This window comes from Carcharodon carcharias (genome assembly GCF_017639515.1).
Source record: "Carcharodon carcharias isolate sCarCar2 chromosome 38 unlocalized genomic scaffold, sCarCar2.pri SUPER_38_unloc_15, whole genome shotgun sequence".
Lineage (NCBI taxonomy): Eukaryota > Metazoa > Chordata > Chondrichthyes > Lamniformes > Lamnidae > Carcharodon > Carcharodon carcharias.
This window is the reverse complement of record NW_024470781.1, coordinates 241,492-254,471: the sequence shown is the minus strand read 5'-3', so window position 1 is coordinate 254,471 and position 12,980 is coordinate 241,492. Positions and strand designations below refer to the sequence as shown.

The following is a 12,980-nucleotide window of genomic DNA, read 5'->3' as shown; positions in this document are numbered from 1 at the left end:
AGCTAACTGATTAACTGCCCACTAAGTCCCCTCCAAACTGCACAATGTCAGTCCACAACGCATTGGCCCACATCTAATAGGCACAAATCAGGAGTGTGATGGAATAACCTCCACTTGCCTGGATTAGTGCATCTGCAACAACTCGAGAAAATCAAGTCCATCCAGGACAAACCAGCCTCGCTTGATTGACACCTCATCCAGCAATGTAACCATTCACTCTTTCCACCATTATCCGGCAGTGGCAGCAGTGTGACTAACTAGAAGCTGTACTGCGGAATTTCACCAAGGCACCTTAGACGGCACCATCCAAATGCACGGCCTCGGACACCTAGAAGGACAAGGGCAGCAGACACATGGGAAAACCGCCTTCTGGACGTTTCCCTCCAAGTCACTCAACATTATGACTTGGAAATATAGCAGCCGTTCCTTCACAGTCGCTGGGGCAATGCCCTAGAACTCACTCCCTAACAGCACTATGGGTGTACCTACCTGACATGGGAAGCAGCGATTCAAGCAGGTGGCTCACCACCACATTCTTAAGAGCAATTAGGGATCGGCAATAAATACTGGTCAACGATTCCCACTTCTCAAAATATTTTTTTAAAAACCTCGGGCTAGGCTTCATCTCAGGTAATGTATCGATTACTGACACCACACTTTAATAATGGAGTCAAGGCATTGGTCAGGGAATAGAGAGGTTTCAACAGAATGGCTCCAGGCTTTGGATGGGTGAGGGGGAGGGATTGGGGGCTGGGTGTGCCGTGGAAGGGATATGGGATTGGGGGAGGGAGAAACACGCATTTTTCTCGCTCGGGCAGAGAATGGGAATGGTGAAGTTTAGCAGATGTGTTCAAGTGCATGTAGGGATTGAATAGACTACAAAAGGGGGGATTGTTAACATTGCAAAAAGAATCGTGGAACAGGAGATAGAGATTAAAAGTCATTGATGTAAAAAACAAGTACAATGATTATTTGAATCTCGTTATAATCTAGGGTCCTCGAGGTGTCCGTGACCCTGTCGCCTCTCTGATTGGGAACACTCCATCTCCTCAAGCTGCCTCTCGACATCGGCGAGGCCATCTAGGCCACTCACCGTCGGGACACCTCTCCCTCGGGGACCCATCTACATCGAGGAAATTTCCCCATCCCCTTTACTTTGGAAACCTGATCCCTCACCCTCTCCTTCAGGGGCCTCTTCCTGTCCCCAGTACATACAGGAATTCTCCCCATCCCCTCTCCCTCGGGGACCCCTCTACCTCAAAGACATCTCCCCATCCCCTTTAATTCAGAAATCTGATCTCACACCCTCTCCTGCAGGGACCTCTTCCCATCCCCACCCCATGGGGTCCTCTCCTTGTCCCCTGTCCCTCGATGACCAGTCCCACTCGCATCTCCCTTGGTGAACTCTCCCAGTCCCGCCTCCCTCGAGGACCTCTCCCCGTCCCAACTCCCACGTGAAACTCTCCCCGTCCGCTCTCCCATGGCGACGTCTCCCTGTACACACTCCCTCTGGGACCTCACCCTGTCTCCACTCCGTCAGGCACCTCTCCCCACCCCCTCTCCTCTGGGGACGTTTCCTAGTCCCCTCTTCCATGGAATATCCCCCTGTCCCCACTACCTCGGGGACTTTTCCCCTTTCCCTCTCCCTCAGGCACCTCTCCCAGATTCCTCTGCTGCGAATGCATCTCCCTGTCCCCAATCTCCCAAGGAACTCTCCATCTCCCCTGACTGTCTGGGAACTCTCGCTGTTCCCTCTCCCTCGGGCAGCTCTCACGCACCCTGTCTCTCTCTCAGGGACTTTGCCCTGTTCCCTCTCGCTTTGGAACCTATCTCTGTCTCCTCCTCCTCGGGGAGCTCTCCCCATAGCCTCTCCATTGGGAACATCTGCATGCCCCACTGCCTTTTCTCTCTCCATCGAGGACCTCAATCTGCCCATCCCCACAGTGACTTCTCCCTGTTTCCTTCCCACGGGGACCTCTCCCTCTGCCTTCTCAATCTGGCAACACTCGTGTCAACTCTCCCTCAGAGACCTCTCTATGTTCCCTCACCATCGGGCACCGAAAACATTCCCAAACCCCCTCCGGTACCTGTCCACTTTTCCTCTCCCCCATTTACCTCTCCCCATTCCCTCTCCATTGTAGACCTCTCCCTTTCCCCTCTCCCATGGGGACCTCTCCACGTCCCCACTCCCTATGGGAACTCTCACCGCCCCCTCTCCCACGGGGACCTCGTCTTATCCTCGCTCCTTCGGGGTCATCTCCTCGTCCCCTCTTCATCGGGAATCTCTCCCTGTCTCATCTGCATCGAGGACCTCACCCTTTCCCCTCCCTCTCGGGGTCCTGTCTCTGTCCCCGCTTCCTCATTGAATTCTCGCTTTATCCTCTCCCTCGGGGACCAATCCCTGTCACCATTCCCTCCGGGACCTCTCCCTGTGCTCCCTTGTTGTACTCTCCCTGTTCCCCCTCCCTTGAGGAACTCTCCCTGTCCCCTCCCCCTCAGGGACTTCTCCCTGTCACTCTCAGCTCTCTCTACTTATGAGCCCCCTAATTACTTACACTGCACATGTGCAGCTTGCTTCCCATTTAGCAGGTTTGCATTTCGCTCCCTGTCTGTCTTAATCCTGGGATGGGAGATTTTCAGCTCAATGAGGTAGAACAGAAGGAGACTTGGATTAATTGGACAGATCTTTCAAACAGCTTATTTGTGACATGATGGAACTAGTGGCCTCATTCTGAGCTGTGCATTCCTTAAACCTATGATTCTCTAATTGATGTTTCAGTTCTGGTGGATTGAAGATTCCAGACACTCTCATCCCATTCGGTTACTGTTCCACAAGTTCTTCAGGCTGGTTAAATGGTGTGTTCTGACTTTATAATATCAGATTTACATTCACTGTCCTACGCTGTTCACATTGGATACATCCTTCAATATTTATAAACGTAATTTCAGGTTCACATCCCACCGTGGGAGAGGGGGAAGTAACCAGGACAGTTTGTTTTACCTCGGGTGAAAATCGATGCTTCTGGACCCGAGAGATAAAGATTAAAAACTGCAGCAGTGACTTCGTTTATGAGCTGAAGCCGGTGCCAGGCTGTAATGCTGCTTATTGCACAGGTACATTGCTGTTTATAAATGACCCAGGAGGGTGACTCTGGATGTGCCAGGTCACTCACATAAATAATAATGTTCCGCCTGCTCCTCATTGCTGCAAGAACCACAAGGAATAATGACCTGAAAAATAAACTAAACTTTTCACCAAAACTATAGGGAACCGACTCAGACTCTATTGCCATTGCGGTCAACAAACAGCCCATCGTTTGATCACGTGATAGGTTTTAGAATGTGAGGGGGGTGTGGGGAAGGAGGGAAGAGGCAGATTGGTTTATGGAGGGAATAACAATGCTTAGATCCCAGTCATCTGAACACACACTTATCAGTGTTGTGGATCCGGAATTGGAGGAGTAGAGAGTAGTTTGATGGTTGTGGGCCTCGTAGGAATATTATTGCGGCTGTGGTGGTGAACTGTGGTCCAGGTTCTTGGAGGTACATGTCCATCAAGAGTTTGGGCACCACATAAGAGCCTGAATTTTCTTGACTCAGAACCGTGTGACTTTGGTTGCAAATTTGGAAATGTGTGAGAGTCCTGTGGAATTTCCGAAGCAGACACATGCACCGAATTTGCCCGTGAGGATTAATATTATGATGGGCTGTTACCCATTGCTGGGACTCGAAGCAAATCTCTCTGATAAAATCCCCCAGAATATTCTTTCTCCGGCAGGTGGGCGGCCTCCCTCCCGGGAGATTCCCCAGAAAGATTCACTGGGGAAGCCCGTGTAAGTTACCACCTGAAGGCTGCATGGAAATTGCACAGGAAGTTTGAAATTATGCTGGACAAATACGCAGCACCAGGAACTATCCAATTATGCGATTTAAGTAGAGGAATTTCGATCGTTTTGACTCTCGTAGTTGAATAATGAACCAGGAAAGGTGCTCAGTTCGCTTACCGCTAGACGTCTCCTCCACCACCCTGACCCTGGATGTGCTATGATAACCTACTGACCTCTGGATCACCTCCCCAATCCCCAACTGCTCTCTCCCGACCACCTCCCCAGGCTCTGACTACCCTCCAAGCCTGACCATCAACAAAACCCCTGATTACGGTGCAAGCCCCCTACACCTGATTACTCTCACACATACTCGAGTAATCCAGAGTTACCTTACCTCCGTGGCTATATCATCTCACCGTGACCTCCCAACACGCATGGCTAACCTCCACATCTCTTGACTACAGTCCCCCAAGATGCATGCCAATCACCCCGATCTTCAGGATAACCCACGCACCCACCCCACCTACTTGTCTTGAGAACCACTGACCACTGCGCCCCTCACAGGACACCCGTACTGCCCATCCAAACCCCATTCCCACGCAAACCTCCACACTGAGCTGAGACACCTTCAATCCCAACCCACCCCATTCAAACAACCCACCCCACATCACACCTTAATCAATAACCTTCACCCAGGCGCCTTAAAGTGGATGGGGCTTAAAAACATGACTGCCTCACGGCAGCAAGTTCTGCAAAAAGTGGCCCTCTGTTCACTAGCTCTAACTTGCAGCCCTGCACTGCAAGTTCCCCAGGTGGTGCAGCCATGCACATTTTTCGTCGGGCTGAGAGGGATGTAGTGACTGAGGGAGGGTGAGATGTAGTGACTAATGAGAGTGGGATGTCGTCATTGAGGGGAGTAGGATGTCGTGATTGAAGGGATTGAGATGCAGTGCCTGAACGGAGCAGGATGTAGTGACTGCGGGGAGTGGGATGCAATTATTCAGGGGAGTTGGCTGCATTCGCTGACGGAAGTGGGATGCATTGGCTGCAGGGAGTGGGATGCATTGGCTGAGAGGAGTAGTAATTTGGGTATAGCCATGAGTGACAGGGAATAAGTAATGAATAGAATCATGTTCTTAACATAATAAACAAGTACATGCTCTCTTGAGGTGTGCTGCAGTCTGCAATCTCCCATGTCTCCTTACTTCATTTCAGATCCAGGTACAATACCAACTCTGAAACCTGAGGAACAGTCGACTCGTGAATACGATGTCACTGCATCATCGAGCCCAACAGAATCGGAAATATCAGGTATTAGTCTGGCGGGAAAAGTCTACAGAACATCCTCACACGTTTGATCTCTGAAATCTCACACTGAACGAACTGGAATGTAGTGGCTGAGGGATGTGGGATGCAGTGACTGAACTGTGTCTGATGCAGTGACCATGGAGATTGGGATGCAGTGAATAGGAGGCGTGGGATGCAGTGACTGGGGGGAGTTGGATGTAGTGACTGAGGGGAGTGTGATGCCTGAAATGAGGGGACATGGACGCAGTGAATGAGGGTAGTGGAATGCAATGACTAATCGAGTGGGATGCCATGAATTAGGGGACCTGGATGCAGTGGCTGATGGAGTGGGATGGACTTGTTTAGGGGAGTGTGATGCAAGTAGTGAGAGAAGTGGTTTGCAATCAATGAGGGGATTTGGATTAATGGCTGATGGTGTGGGATGGATTTGTTTCCTTGAGTGTGATGCAGGGAGTAGGATGCAGTGACTGAGGGGTTTGGAATGTATTTACTGAGCTGAGTGGATTGTGGTGCTTAGGCTGTGGCCATTGTGTTGTATTTTCTGAGCGGAGTGGGATTATTGAACGCAAGGGGTGGGATGTAGAGAGTGGTGTGATGGAATTCTGTGAATCTTGGTGGTCATGTTTATGAATGGGTGCAATGTGGTGCTGTCGCTGAGACGGCTGTTTCTTCCTTAGATTGGCATCGGTGTTTTACTGAACGGAAAACACTCTTCAGGTTTACGGTCACTCATGTGCTCACTTCTGTTAATTATCTTAGGGGACTGGGATGCAGTGATTGAGGGGAGTGGGATGCAATGACTGAAGGGATTGTGATGAAGTGATGGAGCAGAGTGGGATGCAGTGATTGGGGCGAGTGGGATGCAGTGGCTGAAGGTATTGTGATGCAGTGATAGAGTGGAGTGTGATGCAGTGACGGAGGGGAGTGAGATGCAGTGACTGAGGGGAGTGTGATGCAGTAACTGAGGGGAGTGTGATGCTGTGGCTGTAGTCAGAAGGTGGCAGTGACTGAGGGGAGATGGAAGCAGCGACTGAGGATTGTAGGAGGCACTGACTGAGGGGAGTTTCATGAAGTTACTAAGGGGAGGGGGAGGTATTGACTGAGGAGAGGGGAGGGAAGAAATGACTGAGGGGTGTGGGATGCACTGAGTGATGGGAGTGGAATGCAGCGACTGAGGGAGCGGGATGCACTGAATGAGGGGAGTGGGATGCAGTGACTTAGGGGAGTGGGATGCAATGACTGGTGGGTGTAGAATGCAGTGACTGAGTGGATTTGAATGCTGGGACTGTGTGGAGTGGAATGCAGCGACTGAAGGAAGTAAGATGCAGGGACTGAGGGGTGTGGGATGCTGTGGCTGTAGTCAGAAGGAGGCAGTGACTGAGGGAAGTGTGATGCAGTAACTGAGGGGAGTGTGATGCTGTGGCTGTAGTCAGAAGGAGGCAGTGACTGAGGGGAGATGGAAGCAGCGACTGAGGATTGTAGGAGGCACTGACTGAGGGGAGTTTCATGAAGTTACTAAGGGGAGGGGGATGTATTGACTGAGGAGAGGGGAGGGAAGAAATGACTGAGGGGTGTGGGATGCACTGAGTGAGGGGAGTGGAATGCAGCGACTGAGGGAGCGGGATGCAATGACTGGTGTGTGTAGAATGCAGTGACTGAGTGGATTTGAATGCTGGGACTGTGTGGAATGGAATGCAGCGACTGAAGGAAGTAAGATGCAGGGACTGAGGGGTGTGGGATGCAGTGACTGAGGAGAGTAAGATGCAGTGGCTGAGGGAAGCGTGAGGTGCTGACTGAGGGGAGTGGGTTGCAGTGACTTAGACGAGTTGGATGTAATGACTGAGGAAGTAAGATGCAAGGACTGAGGGGTGCGTGATGCAGTGACTGATGGGTGTTGGATGCTGTGACTGACTGGACTGGAATGTAGTGACTGAGGGAAGTAAGATGCAGGAACTGCGGAGAGTGGGATGCCACGATTGAGGGGCGGTGGGGCAGAATGCATTACTGTGGGGAGTGGTATGCAGTGATGAGTGGATTGGCAGGTTTTTACTGAGAGGAATGAATATCAGTGGATTAGTATATTGGGCTGCATTGAATGAGGCCAGTGTGCTGTATTGTCTGAGGACAGTAGGATTATTGAAAGCGGGGAGAGATGTAGAAACTGACGTGCTGGAATTCTGGGACTGTTGGTAACCGTATTTATGAGTCAGGGCAGTGTGGCACTGTTGCCGAGCAGACTGGTTCACACTTAGATTGGCATCTGTGACTTATTGAACATTAGTATGAACTGTTTAAGTATTCTGTCACTCAAGCGCTGACCTCTGTTTATATTTAAAGCAGTGGGATGCAGTGACGTAGGGGAGAGTGAAGCAGTGACAGTGGGGACTGGGATGCAGTGGCTGCGGGGAGCGGGGTGAACTGTCTGAGGAGAATGGTTTCAGTCACTGGGTTATAGCCAGGCGTCAGACTGACATTGGCGTGATTCAGACAGAGGAAAAAATAATGTGCATCACTTTCTTAACGTTCCTACCAAGTAAAGCCTCTCTTGAGGTGATCTGCAATCTCCCATGTCACCTTACCTCATTGCAGACCAAGGGATAACACAAAATCAGAAATCTGAGGAACAGTCGACTCGTGAACACATTTTCACTGCAACATCCAGCCCAACAGCATCTGAACCAGCAGGTATCAGTGTGGAGGGCATATTCTACAGGAAATTTGCACATATTTGATCTCTGAAGTCTCACCATGAAGGAACTGGAATGTAGGGCCTGAGAGCAGCGGGATGGAGTGACTGAAGAGTATCTGATGCAATGGGCGTGGGGAGTTGAATACAGTGACTGAGGGTACAGAGGTGCAGTGAGTAAATGATATGGGATGCAGTGACTGACGGGAGAGTGATGCAGTGTCCGAGGGAATGGGGATGCAGTGAATGATGGGAGAATAATGTAATGACTGAGAATAATGGGATATAGTGAATGAGAAGAGTGGGATGTCATGCCTGAGGGGACTAGGATTTTGTGAATGAGGGGAGTGGTATGTCGTGAATGAGGGGAGTAGGATGTCGTGACCGAGCGGAATGGAATGTCCTGACTGAGGGGAGGCGGACCTAGTGACTGATGGGAGTAGAATATAGCCGCTTAAGTGAATGGGATGTCGTCATTGAGGGGAGTGGGATTTCGTGATTGCAGGGAGTGGGAAGACGTGTTTGAGGGGAGAGTTATGTGGTGATTGAGGAAAGTAGAATATCGTGATTGAGGTGAGTGGGATCTCCTGATCGAGGGAAGTGGAATGTCATGACTAAGGGGAGTGGGATGTTGTGACGGAGGTGCATGGGAGGTAGTGACTGAAGGGGCTAGGATGCAGTGACTGAGCAGAGTGTGACTTAGTGACTTATGGGAGTGAGATTAGTGATGGAGTGGTGTGGGATGTAGGGACTGAGGGGAGTGGGATGCATTGACTGAGCGGAGTGGGATGCAGTAACTGACGGGCATGGGAGGTAGTGAGTGAGGGGAGTTGGGATGCAGCTACTGATGTGATTGGGATGTAGTGACTGAGGGCAGTGGGTTGTAGTGACTGAGGGCAGTGGGATGTAGTGACTGAGGGGAGTGTGATGTCGAATTGAGGGGATTGAGATGCAATGCCTGAGGGGATCAGGAAGCAGTTTTTGCGAGGAGTGGGATGCAGTGACTGCTGAGAGTGTTTTTTAGTAATCGGGGTATAGCCTGGAGTGATAGAGTATAAGTAATGAAATGAATCATGTTCCAAACATTATTAACAAGTAAATGCTCTCTTGAGGTGATGTGCACTTTGCAATCTCCCGTGTCTCCTTACTTCATTGCAGTTCCAGGGACAACAGCAAATCTGAGGAATTTTCGATTAGAGAATCCACTGTCCCTGCATCATCTAGCCCAACAGGATCTGAAATAATAGGTGTCAGTCTGGGGTGTATATGCTCCAGAATATCTTCGCACATATGCTTTCCGAAATCTTCTTATATGGGGAGGTGGGTTGGAATGTTTGAGGGGAGTGGGAAGTTGAGACTGTGGAAATTGGGAGATTTTTATTGAATGTAATGAGCTACAGTGGATGACGGGATGGGGTGCATTGACTGAGGCCAGATTGTTGTTTTGTCTGAGGGGAGTGGTATTATTGAGCACGGGGAATGGTATGTAGAGACTGATGTGCTGGAATTATGTGACTCTGGGTGGACATATTTATGAATCGGGGCAGTTAGGTGCTATCACTCAGCCGAATGTTTCAGACTTAGATTGGCAGCTGCGTTTTACTGGACAGTAAAATGTACTGTTCAGGTTCTCTATCATTCCTGCACTGACGTCTGTTTATATTCATTTACTACATATCCAGAGTCTTCCACAATTCAGAAACCTGAAGATCCAACAACTGGAAAATCCACTGGGAAACCACCTTCTAAACGTACCGCGCCTTTGACCTCGGGTGTCTGTCTTGAGGGATTAAATCAATAACATTCTTTACCCAAAAATCCTCCTGAAATTTTCACTCCCCGAGAGGCATGCATTCTCAATAGTGCAAGCATTCTCCGACGAAAAATTGTCATTCCCCATCTCCAGTCTTCCTCTGAATTATCCCTTCAGGAGAGGGAGGACCATCAGGTCTTATGATCGATCTGTAAGTATCTGTGGAAGTTATACGTGCACTCCATGTGTTCCCCACTAACGATCGGCACAGGGTTAGCACATTATAACAGGAGAGTTGAATACTGACACTGTGCTGGAACTGATGGAGTGCGATTTACACCACAGGAACAGGCCACTCTGACCAATTGGTCCACTCTGGGGGTCATTCTGCACACGACCATTTTGCATCCTCCAACTACCAGCCCTATTCATCTGTTTCATTTTCACTCATGTGTTTATATACCTCTTCTTGAACTGTCACTGACGTCAACCAATCTGGGAGCAAGTTCTAAGTTATCACCAGATTTCAGATCCACAGTAAAGACATTTCTAAAAAAATATACCTATTGTAATTGACTATTTTAGATTTTATTTTCATCTGAAGTGCTCTTTCTCTCTCTTTGACTACCCAGTGCTTTTATCTCTGACTCTGTCTCTCTCTGCATCTATCAATCTCTGGTTTTCTCTATGTCGTTCCTTTTTACACTTCTCTGCGTCTCTCTCCCATTATCGCCAACTCTACTGGTCAATCTGCAAATGTCCCATTTCCTTCGCAACTAGAATTAATGAGTTGTAGTGGCTGATGGAAGCTCCATTAATGCCCAAATGTATTCTGACGTATTCTGAGGTAACATGGATGCAGTAACTGAGGGGATTGGGATGTAGTGATTGAGGATAGTGGGATGTCGGGACTGAGGGTAGCGGGATGAAGTGATTGAGGCGAGTGGGATGCTTTGACTGAAGAGAGTGGGATGTAGTAACTGAATGGAGTGGAATGCTGTAACTGAGGACAGTGGGATGTATTGACTGAGGGGTGTGGGACGTAGTGACTGAAGGTATGAGGATGCTGAGTCTGTGAAGATTCGCAATGAGTCAGTTTGGGAAGTCGAATGTACTTGACTTTGTAGCCTCTACTTAGTTCACACTCTGTCTTGACACACGGGAGATTCGTCAGATTGATACACGTGTTATAAACACAGCTGCGTGACGTTCTCTGGACAGTTCTGCCGAATAAGGTTGAGCTGTTTAAGGGGATCCCCAAGTTCTCCCATTTCTCTCACCCTTTATTCCATATCGAGGGATATTGTTTCTCAGGTTCCTTAGTTGTCAATGTACCAGAGATCCATTGAGAGACTATCCTCTATCTCAGCTGTGTCTCCAGCCTCAGGTATCTGCTCTGTGGCGTTCTATCTAAGCTGATCCTTCATTCATTGGGAGTCAACAATGACTCAGACCAAGAGATTTACCCTATATCTTGCTGACGGTGTGGGATGCAGTAACTGAAGTCTGTGTGATTTTGAGCAGAGTCACACGGGTGAACTGATGAACTTTTAGCGCAATAATAACATGTTTATTTATATATATATATAATATATATATATATATACAATATAAATATACACACAAACACCAATATAATATATATATAAATATATATATACATATATGTATACATATATATTTATACATATTATAATTTGTAAGGATACCACAAGGTACAAAGCTATCCCAAGCTCTAATTTTCACCGTATGTTCATAGTCCATGTAAAATTATGACACCCTGTGATCATTTTAACTACATCCTGGCATCCAGTGACAGATGCCACCTCAACTAGATGCTATGGATCTCTCATCAACTCCTCCCAGACACCTTTCACACCACACTTCCCCATCAAACCACACTCTGTCTTTCATATGAAGAATTCCATTCTGCACTATCCAAGAGCTCAACTTGGAATCTTCTCACAAACTGACGCTTTCTCTCAGTCGCCTTCCACAATGTTTCACCTACGGATTCCAAGTTATCTTTCTGATGCTATTCTCCCCTGAGCCGCCACATGCATCCAAGCTGTCTTCCATGTGTTCTCTCTCATCGAATCAGCTATAACAGTGCAGGAACTTTACATGTCCTAGCAAAGAGTTAGACATTGAGACACCTTTTCAGTCATTCTTGCCTCTTGCCAGCTCTTCTGGCTTTAAAACTGATTTCTGCTGCTTTTGTCTCTTTAAATCTGAAGTTGGAGACTTTCGCTCTGCCCCTCACCTTTAACTTCATTAATAGGACCCATTCTCGGTTTGTGCCCTTCCTTCACCCAGAAGGTCTGATTGACAATTCCTTTGGTTCCACTGCCCTGGATGTTGGGGTCTTCTCATTAGCTTTGGATTGTTTGCCTGTTCCCTCTGCACCAGTTTCTCTTGCCGCTACTTTCATCCAATTTTAGCTTGGAATTAACTATCTTCCCCATTTATGTGACTTCCTCTTGGCAAATGGCTCCCAAAGAATCTGATGCATTTCTGCTTCTGTTTTTGCCTGCGGGAGTGACCTTCGTCTCTGGGCGACTGTTGCGAGGCAATAGCACTGTTTCTGCCGGCTCTTGTGTTTGCTTAGCTTCGTAAGTCATAAGACTTCACTAGGAATGCGAGCGCCATTTTAAAGTGAAACTGAAACTCAACTTAAGCTTTCCTGACACTCAAATACAGAAAAACAAATGAAACTTAAACTTTAAAACTGATATCAACTCCTAACACATAGAAATACCACTATAATCTACTAAAGCTATCTCTATTTGCTAAAATGGGTGACGGTCACTGAAGCTTCATGTTGAATGGTTAAAATTTCCAGGTCTCCACACTCCTCCTTCTCTCATCGCCCTCCTCCTTTACTGCAGATCCTGGGACTTCCCCAACTCAGGAACCCGAGGAAGAATCGACAAGTGAATTAGTTGGTATTTCAGCCTCTATTTCAGGGCAGACTTCAATCACAGGTATCTGCACGGGTGGGGTTGATTCTAAACTGATCCTTCACTTTTTTCACTTGAGGAGGATGCAGTCGAAGAGTATATTCTATATCTAACAGAGCGAATATGATGTAGTCTGAGTGGGCAATGGTTTTCAATTTTTCATTAAAGTAGGATGTGGTGACTGTGGGAGTTGGGTGTATCCTCTGAGCAGAGTGGGGTGTGGTGACAGAGGGGAGCAGGATTTTGTGAATGAACGGAGGAAGATGTACTGACTGAACGCAGGTCGATCCAGTCACTGAGAGGATTGGTATCTAGTGACTGATTGGAATGGGACGTAAGGACTGAGGGGATTGGGACACAATTACAGAGTGGAGTGAGGATCAAATTACTGAGGGAGCAGGGATGCAGTAACTGAGGGGAGTGGGATCAGCTGATTGAGTGGAATG

General features: G+C 48.2%; 1 protein-coding gene across 1 annotated transcript in view; it reads left to right on the top strand.

The window, feature by feature from the left end:
- The window catches only part of LOC121274778 (serine/arginine repetitive matrix protein 1-like), a 209,050-nt gene that overhangs the window by 42,203 nt on the left and 153,867 nt on the right, over nucleotides 1-12,980 (top strand). Inside the window, exons 4-6 of the mRNA XM_041182116.1 lie at nucleotides 2,780-2,856; nucleotides 2,950-3,114; nucleotides 5,043-5,138. Of these exons, the coding sequence (XP_041038050.1) occupies nucleotides 2,780-2,856; nucleotides 2,950-3,114; nucleotides 5,043-5,138 (338 nt within the window). The remainder of the gene's footprint in view (nucleotides 1-2,779; nucleotides 2,857-2,949; nucleotides 3,115-5,042; nucleotides 5,139-12,980) is intronic.